This window comes from Rattus norvegicus, chromosome 12, assembly GCF_021556685.1.
Source record: "Rattus norvegicus strain SHRSP/BbbUtx chromosome 12, alternate assembly SHRSP_T2T, whole genome shotgun sequence".
Lineage (NCBI taxonomy): Eukaryota > Metazoa > Chordata > Mammalia > Rodentia > Muridae > Rattus > Rattus norvegicus.
This window is the reverse complement of record NC_141545.1, coordinates 39,843,523-39,855,875: the sequence shown is the minus strand read 5'-3', so window position 1 is coordinate 39,855,875 and position 12,353 is coordinate 39,843,523. Positions and strand designations below refer to the sequence as shown.

At 44.3% G+C, this 12,353-nt stretch overlaps 1 protein-coding gene across 3 annotated transcripts in view; it reads left to right on the top strand.

The window, feature by feature from the left end:
* Positions 1 to 12,353, top strand: part of Kntc1 (kinetochore associated 1) — a 70,509-nt gene that overhangs the window by 26,951 nt on the left and 31,205 nt on the right. For all 3 annotated transcript variants that reach the window (NM_001107140.2, NM_001437346.1, XM_087578429.1), the window contains 13 exon segments: positions 960 to 1,063; positions 1,192 to 1,291; positions 1,604 to 1,738; positions 2,783 to 2,902; positions 4,162 to 4,234; positions 5,236 to 5,303; positions 6,177 to 6,457; positions 6,819 to 6,991; positions 7,438 to 7,535; positions 8,880 to 9,018; positions 10,191 to 10,247; positions 10,962 to 11,125; positions 11,608 to 11,712. In NM_001107140.2, the coding sequence (NP_001100610.1) occupies positions 960 to 1,063; positions 1,192 to 1,291; positions 1,604 to 1,738; positions 2,783 to 2,902; positions 4,162 to 4,234; positions 5,236 to 5,303; positions 6,177 to 6,457; positions 6,819 to 6,991; positions 7,438 to 7,535; positions 8,880 to 9,018; positions 10,191 to 10,247; positions 10,962 to 11,125; positions 11,608 to 11,712 (1,617 nt within the window).

The following is a 12,353-nucleotide window of genomic DNA, read 5'->3' as shown; positions in this document are numbered from 1 at the left end:
TGGCTTTTAAATGATTTCCCACTTCCTTATAAAGGCAGGGTCTCCTGTGTCCACAGTCCCAGCATTTACGAATCTTAAGTGGTATATGAAGCCTTGTCTTGGAAAACCAATTAAGTATAGGTAAATAATTAAATATTTAAAATATAAGGGCCTCATGGATTCTCTCAGTCAGAGAACATGAGGTGAGGAGGAGCCATGTGAGTCTGGAGGCGGTTGGAGGAGGTAAATCCAGGTACACATGATCAAAAACATTGATACACGTATGAAATTCTCACAAAGTACATTGAAAGATTATATTTAATCTATGAAAGTATCTTTAAACTGAGGAAACTGCTAGTAAGTTGGAAGACAGCTGAGCGTGTAGGAAGAACTCTTCAGCTGCTGACTGACAATATCCTAGGAATTTAATAACGGAATTACTCAACTTCGTTTTGTTGTGTCATATCAGAGATAGTGTCTCACATATCCCAGGCTAGCCCCAAATTCACTCAGCAGGAGATGGTGCTCTTGAAGTTTTTTAGATTTAGTTTTTGTTTTGTGCATTAATGTTTTACTTGCGTGTATGTATGTACACTGTGTGTATTCCTGGTGCCCATCAAAGGTGGTGTCGCAGCTCCTGGAACTGGAATTAACAGATGGTTGTGAGCCACCTGGTTTGAGTTCTGGGAATCGAACTCTGGTCCTCTGCAGGAGCATCAAATGCCCTTAACTGCTGAACCATTTCTCTAGGCTAACCTTGAACTTGAGTTCCTGCCCCTCTTCCCTCAAGGGCTGGAATTACAGGCTTGTCTCACGGCAGCTGTTTGAAATCATTCTTTATGTTGACAGTAGGAGAAGTGCACACTTCCACAGACAGAGGAAACGCTCTCACTCTCCCTGTCCTTGATGATCGCAGTGCCAGTCACTTATGTGAGCGGCATCTGAGGGCGGGGCACTGTTCCCGTGTGGTCTCTTTGTAGCTCATCTTCGACGCTGTGCTGAAGATAATGTACAAGGCCGTGGTTCCCTGGAGTGCCGCTGTGGAGCAGCTGGTGAGACAGCATCTGGAAATGGACCACCCCAAGTGAGTCTGCAGGAGACTGAATGCTGCTGGTGCCCTGCATGGATGGACTTGATGCTGGAGTCAACCTCCAGTTGTGTTTTCCGTTGCCTGTCCTCAAGGTCTTGCTAATGCCAGTACCTTTTGTTTAGAGTTAAGTTATTACAGGAAAGCTACAGACTCATGGAGATGAAGAAACTCTTGCGAGGCTATGGGATAAGAGAGGTGAATCTCTTGAACAAGGAAATAATGGTAAGCGCGAGTCGGACTGCTTCCTTCCTCTTGCTTGTGTTTTAAGGCAGCACGAAAAACTTCGTATTTAAAAAGTTATCAGAGCTAGACTTATTATATGGGAGAGGGAGGTAGGAGGAAGACACAGGAGTCAGGTCTCGATTTCTACCATGTAGGTTTATGGCGGGAACGCACATCCTCTGACTTGGCAGCAAGTACCTTTATCCACTGGCCCCACAAGTCATGTTTTACTCTTAGGTCCAGCATAGGTTTTTTTGCTACATTTTAAGGCTTCTTGAGGCCCTGTTAATATATATGTATTATCTCTTCCAGAGAGTGGTCCGCTACATTCTCAAGCAAGACATCCCGTCGTCTTTAGAAGATGCTCTGAAGGTGGCCCAAGGGTACAGGCTGTCCGACGACGAAATCTACAGTCTAAGGGTCATTGATCTGATTGACCGAGATCAGGTGTGGGGCTTTAGGTCGTGTCATAGGCTGCTACGCTGACTCCACCTCGTGACACTAAACTGTCCAAGCTACCTTCACAAAACAAAGGAAACAACCACTGTCCTTGCTAGCTCAGCAGGGAACATAAAGGAACTACTTTTGTGTACTTTTGAAAGTGTCTTGTGATTTGCTAATGGTTATACAGCTCAGACCCGGGTTTTTATATATGGCATAGGACTCAATTCTAAAGTGAGGTGTGTGATGTTGTGGGCTTTCTGCCTGATTATTTTAGGTGTTATAAATTGAAACTAAGGCCTCGTGGATGCTAATTATACGTTCCAGCACTGAACTGTCACCTGTTTTGTAACTTCAAATGTCTTTATTGGTTCATATTCAGCAGTCACGGGTATGCTCAAGTGCTAAGGTGATCTCCATTGCCCTGGGTTGATTGGAAATTTAGCTTATGTGCCCCTGTCACTCAAAATAGGATTGTCAGATGTTTGAGGTTTTGAGACGGCCTCATGAGATGCTCTCATTCAATGGCCCAGCCTGTCCTGGTGTAGCCCAGGCTGGCTTTCCAGTGCCCTGCCAGGTGCTAAGATTGTGTGTGTGCTGTGCCACCAGACCTAATCTTCAAGTGATCAGATTTATATTTATATTTTATTTTTAGACGTTTCTTTATTTGTGTATATGGGCATTTTTGTCTGCCTACACATGTGCACACAAGAAGGGGATATCAGATTCCATGGGAGTTATAGGAGATGGTAAGCTACCACGTGGGTGCCAGAAAGTGAATTCAGAACCCCTGGAAGAATTCTCATCCAGTGCTCTTAGCCGCTGAGCTATCTCTCTAGCCCTCAGATTTTTAAAGACACTAAGCTGTAATCTTTTTTTTTCCCCATTCTGTTAATTGATCCAATGGTCTTCACACGAGGTAGCATAGGTCAGAGACTGTGGGTTTTTTTTCTTCTTACTTTCAAATAGAAAAGAAAGAGCTATTTTCAAACTACTCCTTGTAAGGACCAGCTGTTTTGTTCCTTTCTTTCTTTCCAACACTGGTCACAGGGGGAAGATTGTCTCCTGCTCCTGAGGTCTCTGCCTCCCAGTGAAGCTGAGAAAACCGCAGAAAGAGTCATCATCTGGGCTCGACTGGCACTGCAAGAAGAGCCTGACGGTTCTGAAGAGGTGAGGCGCAGGGTCGGGGTTGGGAGGAGGGACCTTGCATTCCAGCCAGCCTGGCTCCCTTATAAATCAGGAAAAACAAAAAACAAAACAAAACATCGGAGTTTAAAGATGCCCTCAGTGGAGTCAGTTCTTTCCTCCAGCATAAGAAACCTAGTGTCACAGGGTGTGGTGGCATCGACTTTAATACCAGGCAGAAGCAGCCAGACTACCGGTCTATTTAATGAATTCTAAACCAGCCAGGGCTACATAGTAAGACCCTGTCTCCTGTCTGTCTCTGTCTGTCTGTCTGTCTCTCTCTCAAACCCACGCACTCATGTGCGTGCGTACACACACTTAAAAAGAAGAAACAAAAAATAAACCAAGTATCTAATTTAGCAGAATACTTAGATTTTTTTAAACCTGAAGAAATGCCTCCCAGCTTTAAATAATCTATTTCATTTTGACATCAAGTTGGGAAGTAGCCCCATCGTAGAATGACTGCAGAACACGAGCTCTTAAGTGACATTTTGGTTTGTTAGAAAGTAGCAGAGCCTCCACTCAGACGCCATAGCTGTTGCCTCTGCTGCTGGCTGTTGCCACTGCTGCTGTGTGCACGTTTAACTGCTGACTGAATAAAGTGTCTCGTGTGGTCTCTGGTGAATCACACCCCACCCCACATCACGTCCTTTAATTCATGCTTCTCTTTCATTTTTTCTTTTGTCTTTTGTTAAATATTTTAAGATAATTGCCGAAAGCATAATTAGGTACTTCACTAGCGTATCTAAGCCGTTTATGAGCCTTCCACTCTGTTCTCTAAGCTTTTTACCTGAGGAGGTCTGCATTGGTTACTGTGACCCCACAAGAAAAGGAAAGGTCTGTGGACCCCAGTGTAGTTGAAAGGCTGTAGGTTAGCGTCTCTCACAGCAGCTCCACCGTTGGTGTTGGTGTTGGTGTTGGTGTTGGTGTTGGTGTTGGTGGTTCTCCATACCTGCCCGTTGTGACGCTCTTACAGCCTCACAGCTGCCGGACTGCAGCCTCACATAAGCCTCAACCACTCGATACATTATTTTTCTGATTCTTTGGTTGTTTTTTTCTTTGTTTGCTTCCTTTATCTTTTGTTTGGGTTTTCGGTTGGTACTGAGGACGGAACTCGTGCCTAAGACATGCTAGGCAAATGCTCGTCCTCTATTCCCCAGCCTGTGTCTGTGGTTCTTATGTGTGTTTTTGCGTGTGTCCAGCTGAGGTGATCACTTACGTAGATTTCACTGTGCGTATTTTAGGACAAGGCCTGGAGAATATCTGTGGCGAAGACATCGATGGATATTCTCAAAATCCTGTGTGATATTCAGAAAGGTAGTTTTCCTAGTTTCTGTTTCTCAACTTGGTTTTCCTCTCAAAATTCACGAAGGTTCCGTGAGAAACATCTGATCTTTTTTTAAGGTAGTCATCTTAGACCAGAACATGTAAGCCGAGTTACTTTCTGTTTACATGTTTTATTAAGCTGGTCATGGTTGGACTAGATACTTGATGTAGCTGTCGTCTATGATGATGGGAGAAAGCCCATGTAAACTTGAACTTAAAACAGTTAGGAAAATCATTTTCTTGGGGGTGAGATTACAATTCAGAAGGACTGCCATTCTTTTATATTTTATTACCTTTAGTTATGTGTATGCGTGTCTGTTCTTTGGGTATATGCACGTGTCTGCACAGGCCAGAGAGGTTGGAGACCCCGAGCTGGTGTTACAGGTGGCTGAGAGATGCCTGATGTGTGTGCTGGGAATTGAACTCTGATCCTGTAGAAGAGCAGGGCATGCTCTTAACTATACATTCATCTTTCCATCCCCTGCTATTTTATTATAAGCCTTAACCTTCCCTTTTCTACCTCCAGGAAGAAGGTTTTTTGTTTGTTTGTTTGTTTTTCAAATTTTATCTTTCTTTGCACTTCAATTATGTTATATCAGGGGCAGTGAAACTGTTAGGGCAGCAACTGAAAATCACCCCAGAAGACTTACAAGAAAACCAAAGTTAACTGAGTAATCTATAAGAGTACTGGTTTGTCGAGGTCATAGTCCTAGAGACTGAGAAGTCCAAGACATGGTGGCAGCATTTACTCAGGGTCTGCCAGGGGCCTTGCTGCATCATGATGTGACAGAGGGCACCATGCATTTAGAAGTACTAAGCTAGAGCCACCAAGCACTCTTGAAACAGCCTAGTGACCCCTCACTGAATCAACCAGCTCACGATGAGTTCTCAAGTCACCTTCCAGAGCTCTTCTTCCTGTTACTGTGACAGTCGGGGGGAAATTCAAGTTAGGCCATATACATCTGCTGTAACTTTTTAAATTGTGATTACAGACAATCTGCAGAAGAAGGATGACGCTGAAGAATTCCTGAAGCGATTTAAAATGGTTGCTAGTTTACAGGTAAAGATGTTGCGCTCATCTCAGTGCTCCTGACCTTAATGGTTTCAGCCTTCAGAGATGGTGGCACACAGGTTCTTTTTTCTCAGCAACTTTATTCCGGTGTAATTCATGGATCACATACAGTATTGATAATTTTTGGTAGATTGCATTTCCAGTTTCTTTCTTTTTTTTTTTAAAGATTTATTCATTTATTATATGTAAGTACACTGTAGCTGTCTTCAGACACACCAGAAGAGGGCATCAGATCCCATTACAGATGGTTGTGAGCCACCATGTGGTTGCTGGGAATTGAACTCATGACCTCTGGAAGAGCAGTCAATGCTCTTAACCACTGAGCCATCTCTCCAGCCCCCGGATTTCCAGTTTCTTAACATTAGAGTGAAATACACGTAACAAAATGATTCGTTCTAGCCGGCTCTCTGCCCACATTGCAGTGATAACAGTTACATTCGCAATGCCATGGAGCCGTCTCCTCTGCTATTTTTACCCAGATCCAGACCTCTGTGTTCACTCACGAGGCAGCAGAACTCCCTCCAGGAGTGAGCCTCCCTCTCCTGCGAGGTCCACACCACACAGAATTTTCTGGACCCAAATGTCAAGAGTGTTAAAATTGAGAAGACCTTTTTCATAAGGACGCTTTCTTATTTTCCTAACTTTAAATGTTGGTAACTTATAACTTTTGAGCCATGAAAGTGTTGAAATCCTAATTTCAGAGTTTTTTTTTTTTTTTTGGTTCTTTTTTTCTGAGCTGGGGACCGAACCCAGGGCCTTGCGCTTCCTAGGCAAGCGCTCTACCACTGAGCTAAATCCCCAGCCCCCTAATTTCAGAGTTTTAACACTGAGTAAACATGGCCTTGTCTTGCTTCGCTGCAGGAGAACTTCGAGGTCTTCCTTCCATTTGAGGATTACAGCGACACTGGCTTGGTAGCTGGCCTTCGAGAACAGTACATTAAGGCACAGGAGAATGCACAGGCTGAGCACAAATTCAGGGGACCCCCAGGGCCCACCCCGGCCATGGGGACAAACGCGAGCGTCAAGTCAAAGCTGCACAGACAGGCCCTGGTCCTGCAGGTGTCTACACAGGAACTGGAGGCAGAGATGGCTCTGAGAGCCCTAAAGGACGGAAAGGTGGCAGTAGCCCTGAGCAAATGCAGGTGACACATGGATTCCCTACCTTGCTCAGCTTGTGTGAAAGTGACTTTTGCTCTGTTCATTTCTTTGCGTTTCTATGACAGTGATTATTGGTTGGTTTCTTAAGAGCCTATTTTGTGGCCTCTGTCCAAAAATAGGGGCATGGAAGGAAAATAGACCCACTCAGTGGATGGCATGACTGAGTTTCAGCTCCTGTTCACGTTCATCCTTAAGGGCATACTTCAAACATGGATTACACTTCGTACCATGAAAATAGTCTGAAGACTTTTCATATGTTGCTGTTAGCGTTAGATATGAACATAAGAAAGACAAACACGTGTGCTTTTGGCATGACTCCTGACTCCCACACTTCTTCCTCTACAGGGATTTACTTAAGCATTACTGCAATGCCGACACAGGGCGATTGCTGTTCGTGGTGTGTCAGAAGCTCTGTCACATGCTGGCTGACGACGTCCCAATGGTAGCCCCAGTAGGACTCAACCTTCCTTCTGAGATCCATGATCTCACATGCCACGCTGTCACCATCTGCAGTCCAGGTGACAAGATATATCAACCTTTCATGTTCTCGGGTCCATTGTATCGATGTTTCCACATGCTATCTCTGTGACTGCGTTCCGAAAACCACACAAGAGACAGCTTCTTACACTAGGGCACTCTGGTTTTAAAACAACAACCAAGTGTGGTTGCCCCCTCAAAGGCTTGCGGTTCGGTGGCTGAGATCCAGGAGAATCACCAGTCCAAGGCTAGCCTGGACTGCTTAGCTAGACCTTGTCAGTCACCCGGTCGGTCAATAAATCCATTAACACTGTCATTTCTTAAATCAATGTCATTTGCTTTTGTGTGATCGCGGTGTCCCTGGCCTTCCCACGTGGATCTTTTTCGAGGCCTGCTTACACACAGACATGAACTGTGTTTAAGTGGTCAGCTATGTGGTGAACTTAAGTGGTCCTTATAGGAGTTTGATGGTTCTTTCCGCTCTCAGATTTCCTGCTGGATGTTCTAGAACTGAGTAAATACACTTTGACCGCTGTGGAGCTTTGCAGACAGTGCCAGATGGATGACTGTGGGATTCTGATGAAGGTAAGGTGTCTCCGCTTCATTTCCTTACACAACGCTGCTGGCCCAGGTGCGGCCCTTCGCATCACTCGCAGTTCACAGGATTCACTGCTTACCTGGTAGCCGCCATTTGCTGCTTTGTGGGTAGCACTGTTTTCCCATCCTTTCAACGCCCTAGGAGAGAAAAAAGGATGGAGGGGGGAAAGGGGTGACATTATCATTAGACGACTTCCTGCTGGTTAGGAGCACTGAGCTCTGACAGGATATCTAATTTGTTTGTTGTTTCTTCTCTGCACACGAATACCTGACAAACTGAGACCAACAGCAGCTAACCAACAACTGGCCCTGTTTCTCAGGGCCTAGCATTCATTATGACCTCTGGGAAGTTACCGGAATTCCAAATGCCGTACAATCGAAAGTCTCTGCCATTGGCAAAACCACACCCCTCCTAGAGCGTGAGGCAGATCACAGACAGCTGCTGTCGACAGTCTGAATCAGCCCCATATACCACACCTGGGCTTAACACTAAACCTTTCTTATAATAGTTCTGTAGTTTTTTTTTTTTTTTTTATAAAGAAACCAAAGTTCCAAAATTGTCACTACATACCTACCTGTTCTTGTTCTCCTCTGTAAAATTATCCTTTAAGAAGCTGTGAAGCCAATTCTATTTCCAGGCAAACGTTTTCATTTTGATTTGAGGTGTTTTTGAAGCATAGGGCCTTAACCAAGGCCTCTTGGGATATTGACTTTCTGTTAAGAGTTTAATCAAAGTAATATTTTCACAAGTCGCCACGCAGAGAAGAACGTTAGAATACAGTTTTCCCATGGTATGCTCAGAAGAACTGGTTCCAGACTGCCCCTTCCCTCAGACATACCAGGATCTCTGCGTGCTAAAACCCCTTATCCAAAACGATAACATTTACGTATAACCCACACACATATCTCACACTTTCAACATCTCCAGCTTTTACTGAGTAAGTTTGATCCAAAATCGATCAGGTCTGTAGCTGCAGAATCTGTGTATTCAGGGAACGAACCCTGATTCCAGAGTTGTATCTGAACATCAAAGATGTTGGGCTCTTGTGTTTGCTCAGGGTTAAGAGCATTTGACACTTTTCCCAGAGAATCCGAATTCAGTCCCAGGCACACACATCAGGCAGCTCTCCAGTGGTCTAAAACGCCAGCACCAGGGGATACAGTACCTCTCTCACATGTACGCATTCAGACCCACACATAATTAAAATTAATAAAAACTTTCTTTGCTTCTGCAAGCTGTTGGGCTCTCAGCCTGAGCCCTTATTCAGCTTGGTGAGGTGGTGTGTGTTACAGTGAGCCCAGCGCTGTCTTTTCTGTGCCTTTGCTGTTTAGGCTGCCGTCGGGACACACAAGGATCCCTATGAAGAGTGGTCCTACAGTGACTTCTTCAGTGAAGACGGAATTGTTCTTGAGTCACAGGTGGTGCTGCCTGTCATCTATGAACTGATCTCATCAGTGGTGCCCCTGGCAGGTAAATGACACTTGTATCATTATTTACATGGTTTTGCTTTGTGCACACTGGAGCTCTAGAAGCTTAGAACCAGAACTACATCCCATAAGGTCAATTTAGAGCCTTAAGGACCCAAGCGCAAAGGAATGCATGCTGCATAATATTTCATGTATGCAAGAGAAAAATGAGCTCTTTTTTTTTGGGGGGGGGGTTCTTTTTTTTTTTTTTTTCCGGAGCTGGGGACCGAACCCAGGGCCTTGCGCTTCCTAGGCAAGCGCTCTACCACTGAGCTAAATCCCCAACCTCGAGAAAAATGAGCTCTTAATAAGTCATGGTATTGGGTTGGGGATTTAGCTCAGTGGTAGAGCATTTGCCTAGCAAGTGCAAGGCCCTGGGTTCGGTCCCCAGCTCCGAAAAAAAAAAAAGAAAAGAAAAAAAAAATAAGTCATGGTATTTGGTGTCAGGGTAGAGGTTGCCCTTAGGATGGTGGAGAAGTCACTTTTCTGTTTCTGTAATAAGATATCATGACCGAAAACAACTTACAGAAAGAGGAGTTTACTGTGGCTTACAGTTCCAGAGTCTACCATGAAAAGGAAGCTAAGAGCTCACTTCCATCAGTGAAGCACAGAGAGCAAACTAGGAATGGTGCGAGGCTTTACCATCCAAGGCCTGCCCCCACAGCTCTAGCTCTAACTCTAGCAAGGCTGTACCCGCTGACACTCCCCAAACAGTGCCATCAACTGAGGACTAAGTATTCACATACCCAAGCCTGTGGGGACATTGCTTATTCAAAGCACCATACCTGGGTCACGAGTGTAGAAGGCGTGGGGGGCTGTGCCTACCTGTAAAGTTCTTGGTCTTGCTGCTGCCGTATTCAGTTTGTCTGCTTACAGACTGTCCGTTCATCTGGGCGTTTGCATGTGTAGTTGAAGGCGTTCTGTTAGTTTGGTTGGCTGGATTTGTTTGAGGGGTTTGTTTTGAGATAGGACTTGCCTTGGACTTGCAATCTGCCACCAAAGTGCTGGGCTGTCAGGCACATGTCACCATTCTGGGATTCGCCGTTTGTTACTCATTTTGCTCAGAGCAGTGGTAGCCTTGGAACATTGATAACAGCAGTTTTGATGGCATCTGAGCTTGGGCTTTGTTGGAATTACCTTGCTCAGTCCTCGTTAATTTGTTTTTCTCTTTTGTAGAAGGCAAAAGACGCCCTTTGGATTCTATAAGCTTGCCATACTGTTCCACCAGTGAAGGTATTTACAATTAGAAATGTATAGTATTATATTATAATTTTACAAATGCACAATGCCAGGATAACTCAAAGCATGAATTCTCGCATATTGAAATTTGAATGTGAATTTTTCATAACATCCTTGATGTAATTGTTTCATAATTTAATTGTTATATTTTCAGAAGTCAACTATTTGGTTTGTCTAGTTGTATTAACTTTAATTCATAAATTTCAGGTAAAAATATATATATTGTCTTCAACTGCCAAATAACTTACGCATCTAAATTTTAAGAACAAACATACAGATATATAGCTAACCTGTCTCATTATCTTGTGGCCTTTGGCCTCATGTTAACTCTTCATTGACTGACTTTGGGAATCAATTTCATAACTGCTACCTCTTTTGAGGAAATAGGCCATTTCTGAAAGCAATTTTCACTTTTTTAAAAACAAGAACAACAATAAAAAAAAGCCCAAAACCAACCAAACAAAAACCCCCAGGGTGATGGCTCAGTGGTTAACAGCATGGCTGCCCCTTCAGAGGACCAGGTTCAGTTTCCAGTACCCACACCAACACTTACAACTCCTGTACCTTCAGTTCCCTCTGACATCCTCTTCTGACCTGCAAAGGCCTCTACACACTATCGTCCGCACACACTCAGGCACGCGTACATGCACATAGAGAAAACTTTTACTGGTAAAATGATTAATTACTGAAAACCATCTTCCGTTTCAGGAGAAAACCTTATTCTCCCCCTTGTCAGTTCCATCTCTGCTCTGCTCCGGAACCTTCAGGAATCCAGTCAGTGGGAACTGGCGCTCAGGTTCGTGGTGGCCTCCTTTGGTACCTGCCTGCAGCACTCTGTGTCTAACGTCATGAGCATGAGTTTAAGTGAGAAGGTACGACTGTTACAATACATTATTCAACTCTCGGGTGACTGCCAAGTCCATCTCCTGCTGACAAAGGCGTCAGCAAGTAGTTGTCAAGTGCCAGGTTCCTTTGTCGGGCAACTATAGGATCCCAGGACCCCTGCACACGTGACTGTTAACGTCCCAAGAATCTCCGCTCTGTAAATAGTAGACAGTCAGAATGGGGCGTGCAGAAGTTAGTTACCCGGTTTTAGGTTCGGTCGGTAATTCTTTAATCACAGCACAGTATTTTTGTGTTTTGTTTGGTCGGGGTTGTTGTAAGGCTTTTACTGTTGCTGTTTTTTGTTTGTTTGTTTGTTTGTTTGTTTGTTTGTTTGTTTGTTTTGAGATCTTTTTGACAGAGGATCTTGCAGCCCCTGGCTTGCCTTGAACTTCCAGAGATCCACCTGCCTCTGTCTCCCGAGATGGCACATCAAAGGAGACCTAAAGAGTTTTCTGTTCTTTTCTGAAAGCTACTTGGCAAGAGCACACTGGCGAGCTCAAGGCAGATCATTATGGAACTGAAAGAGAAGTCCATCGCATTCATCAGAGGAAGCGCCACGACACTCCTGCATAAAGTAAGTAAAGCCTGGCTGGTCGTGTCCAGCCAGTCAGGCAGTGCTGGTCAGTGTTCTACCACTGAGAAGCTTCGAGAGCCAGGGCGACCACCATTGCTGCTTCTGCATTGGTTCCTAGTGTATGTAAGTGCTGTTCTAGTGAACATGGAGGAAACTGTAATAATCTTCATTTCTTCCGCTTGATTCTGTTATTAATGATACATGCCTACAGTTTACATTTCTATTCCAGGATTTCTTTACAGGAATCCTAAGCTATTAGTTGTTGTTTAAAAAAAAAAAATCGGGGTTGGGGATTTGGCTCAGTGGCAGAGCGCTTGCCTAGGAAGCGCAAGGCCCTGGGTTTGGTCCCCAGCTCCGAAAAAAAGAACCAAAAAAAAAAAAAAAAACCCTTTGAAACAGGGTCCTGTGTAGTACAAGCTGGTCTCAAATTTGAATTTAGTGTATAGACAAAAATGACCTTGAAACTCCTGATTCTCCTGCCTCTAAGAGCTGGCATCCTAGGCATAGGTAAGCCTTTAATTTTTAATAACTTCTAAGAGACCTTTAAAGGGGAACAATTGTGATTTCTTGTGTTGGGCACTAGGTTTCTATTTATTGGTCCGATTAAGTAGTAAAATCCCCCTAGGCAGGGTTGAAAGTCA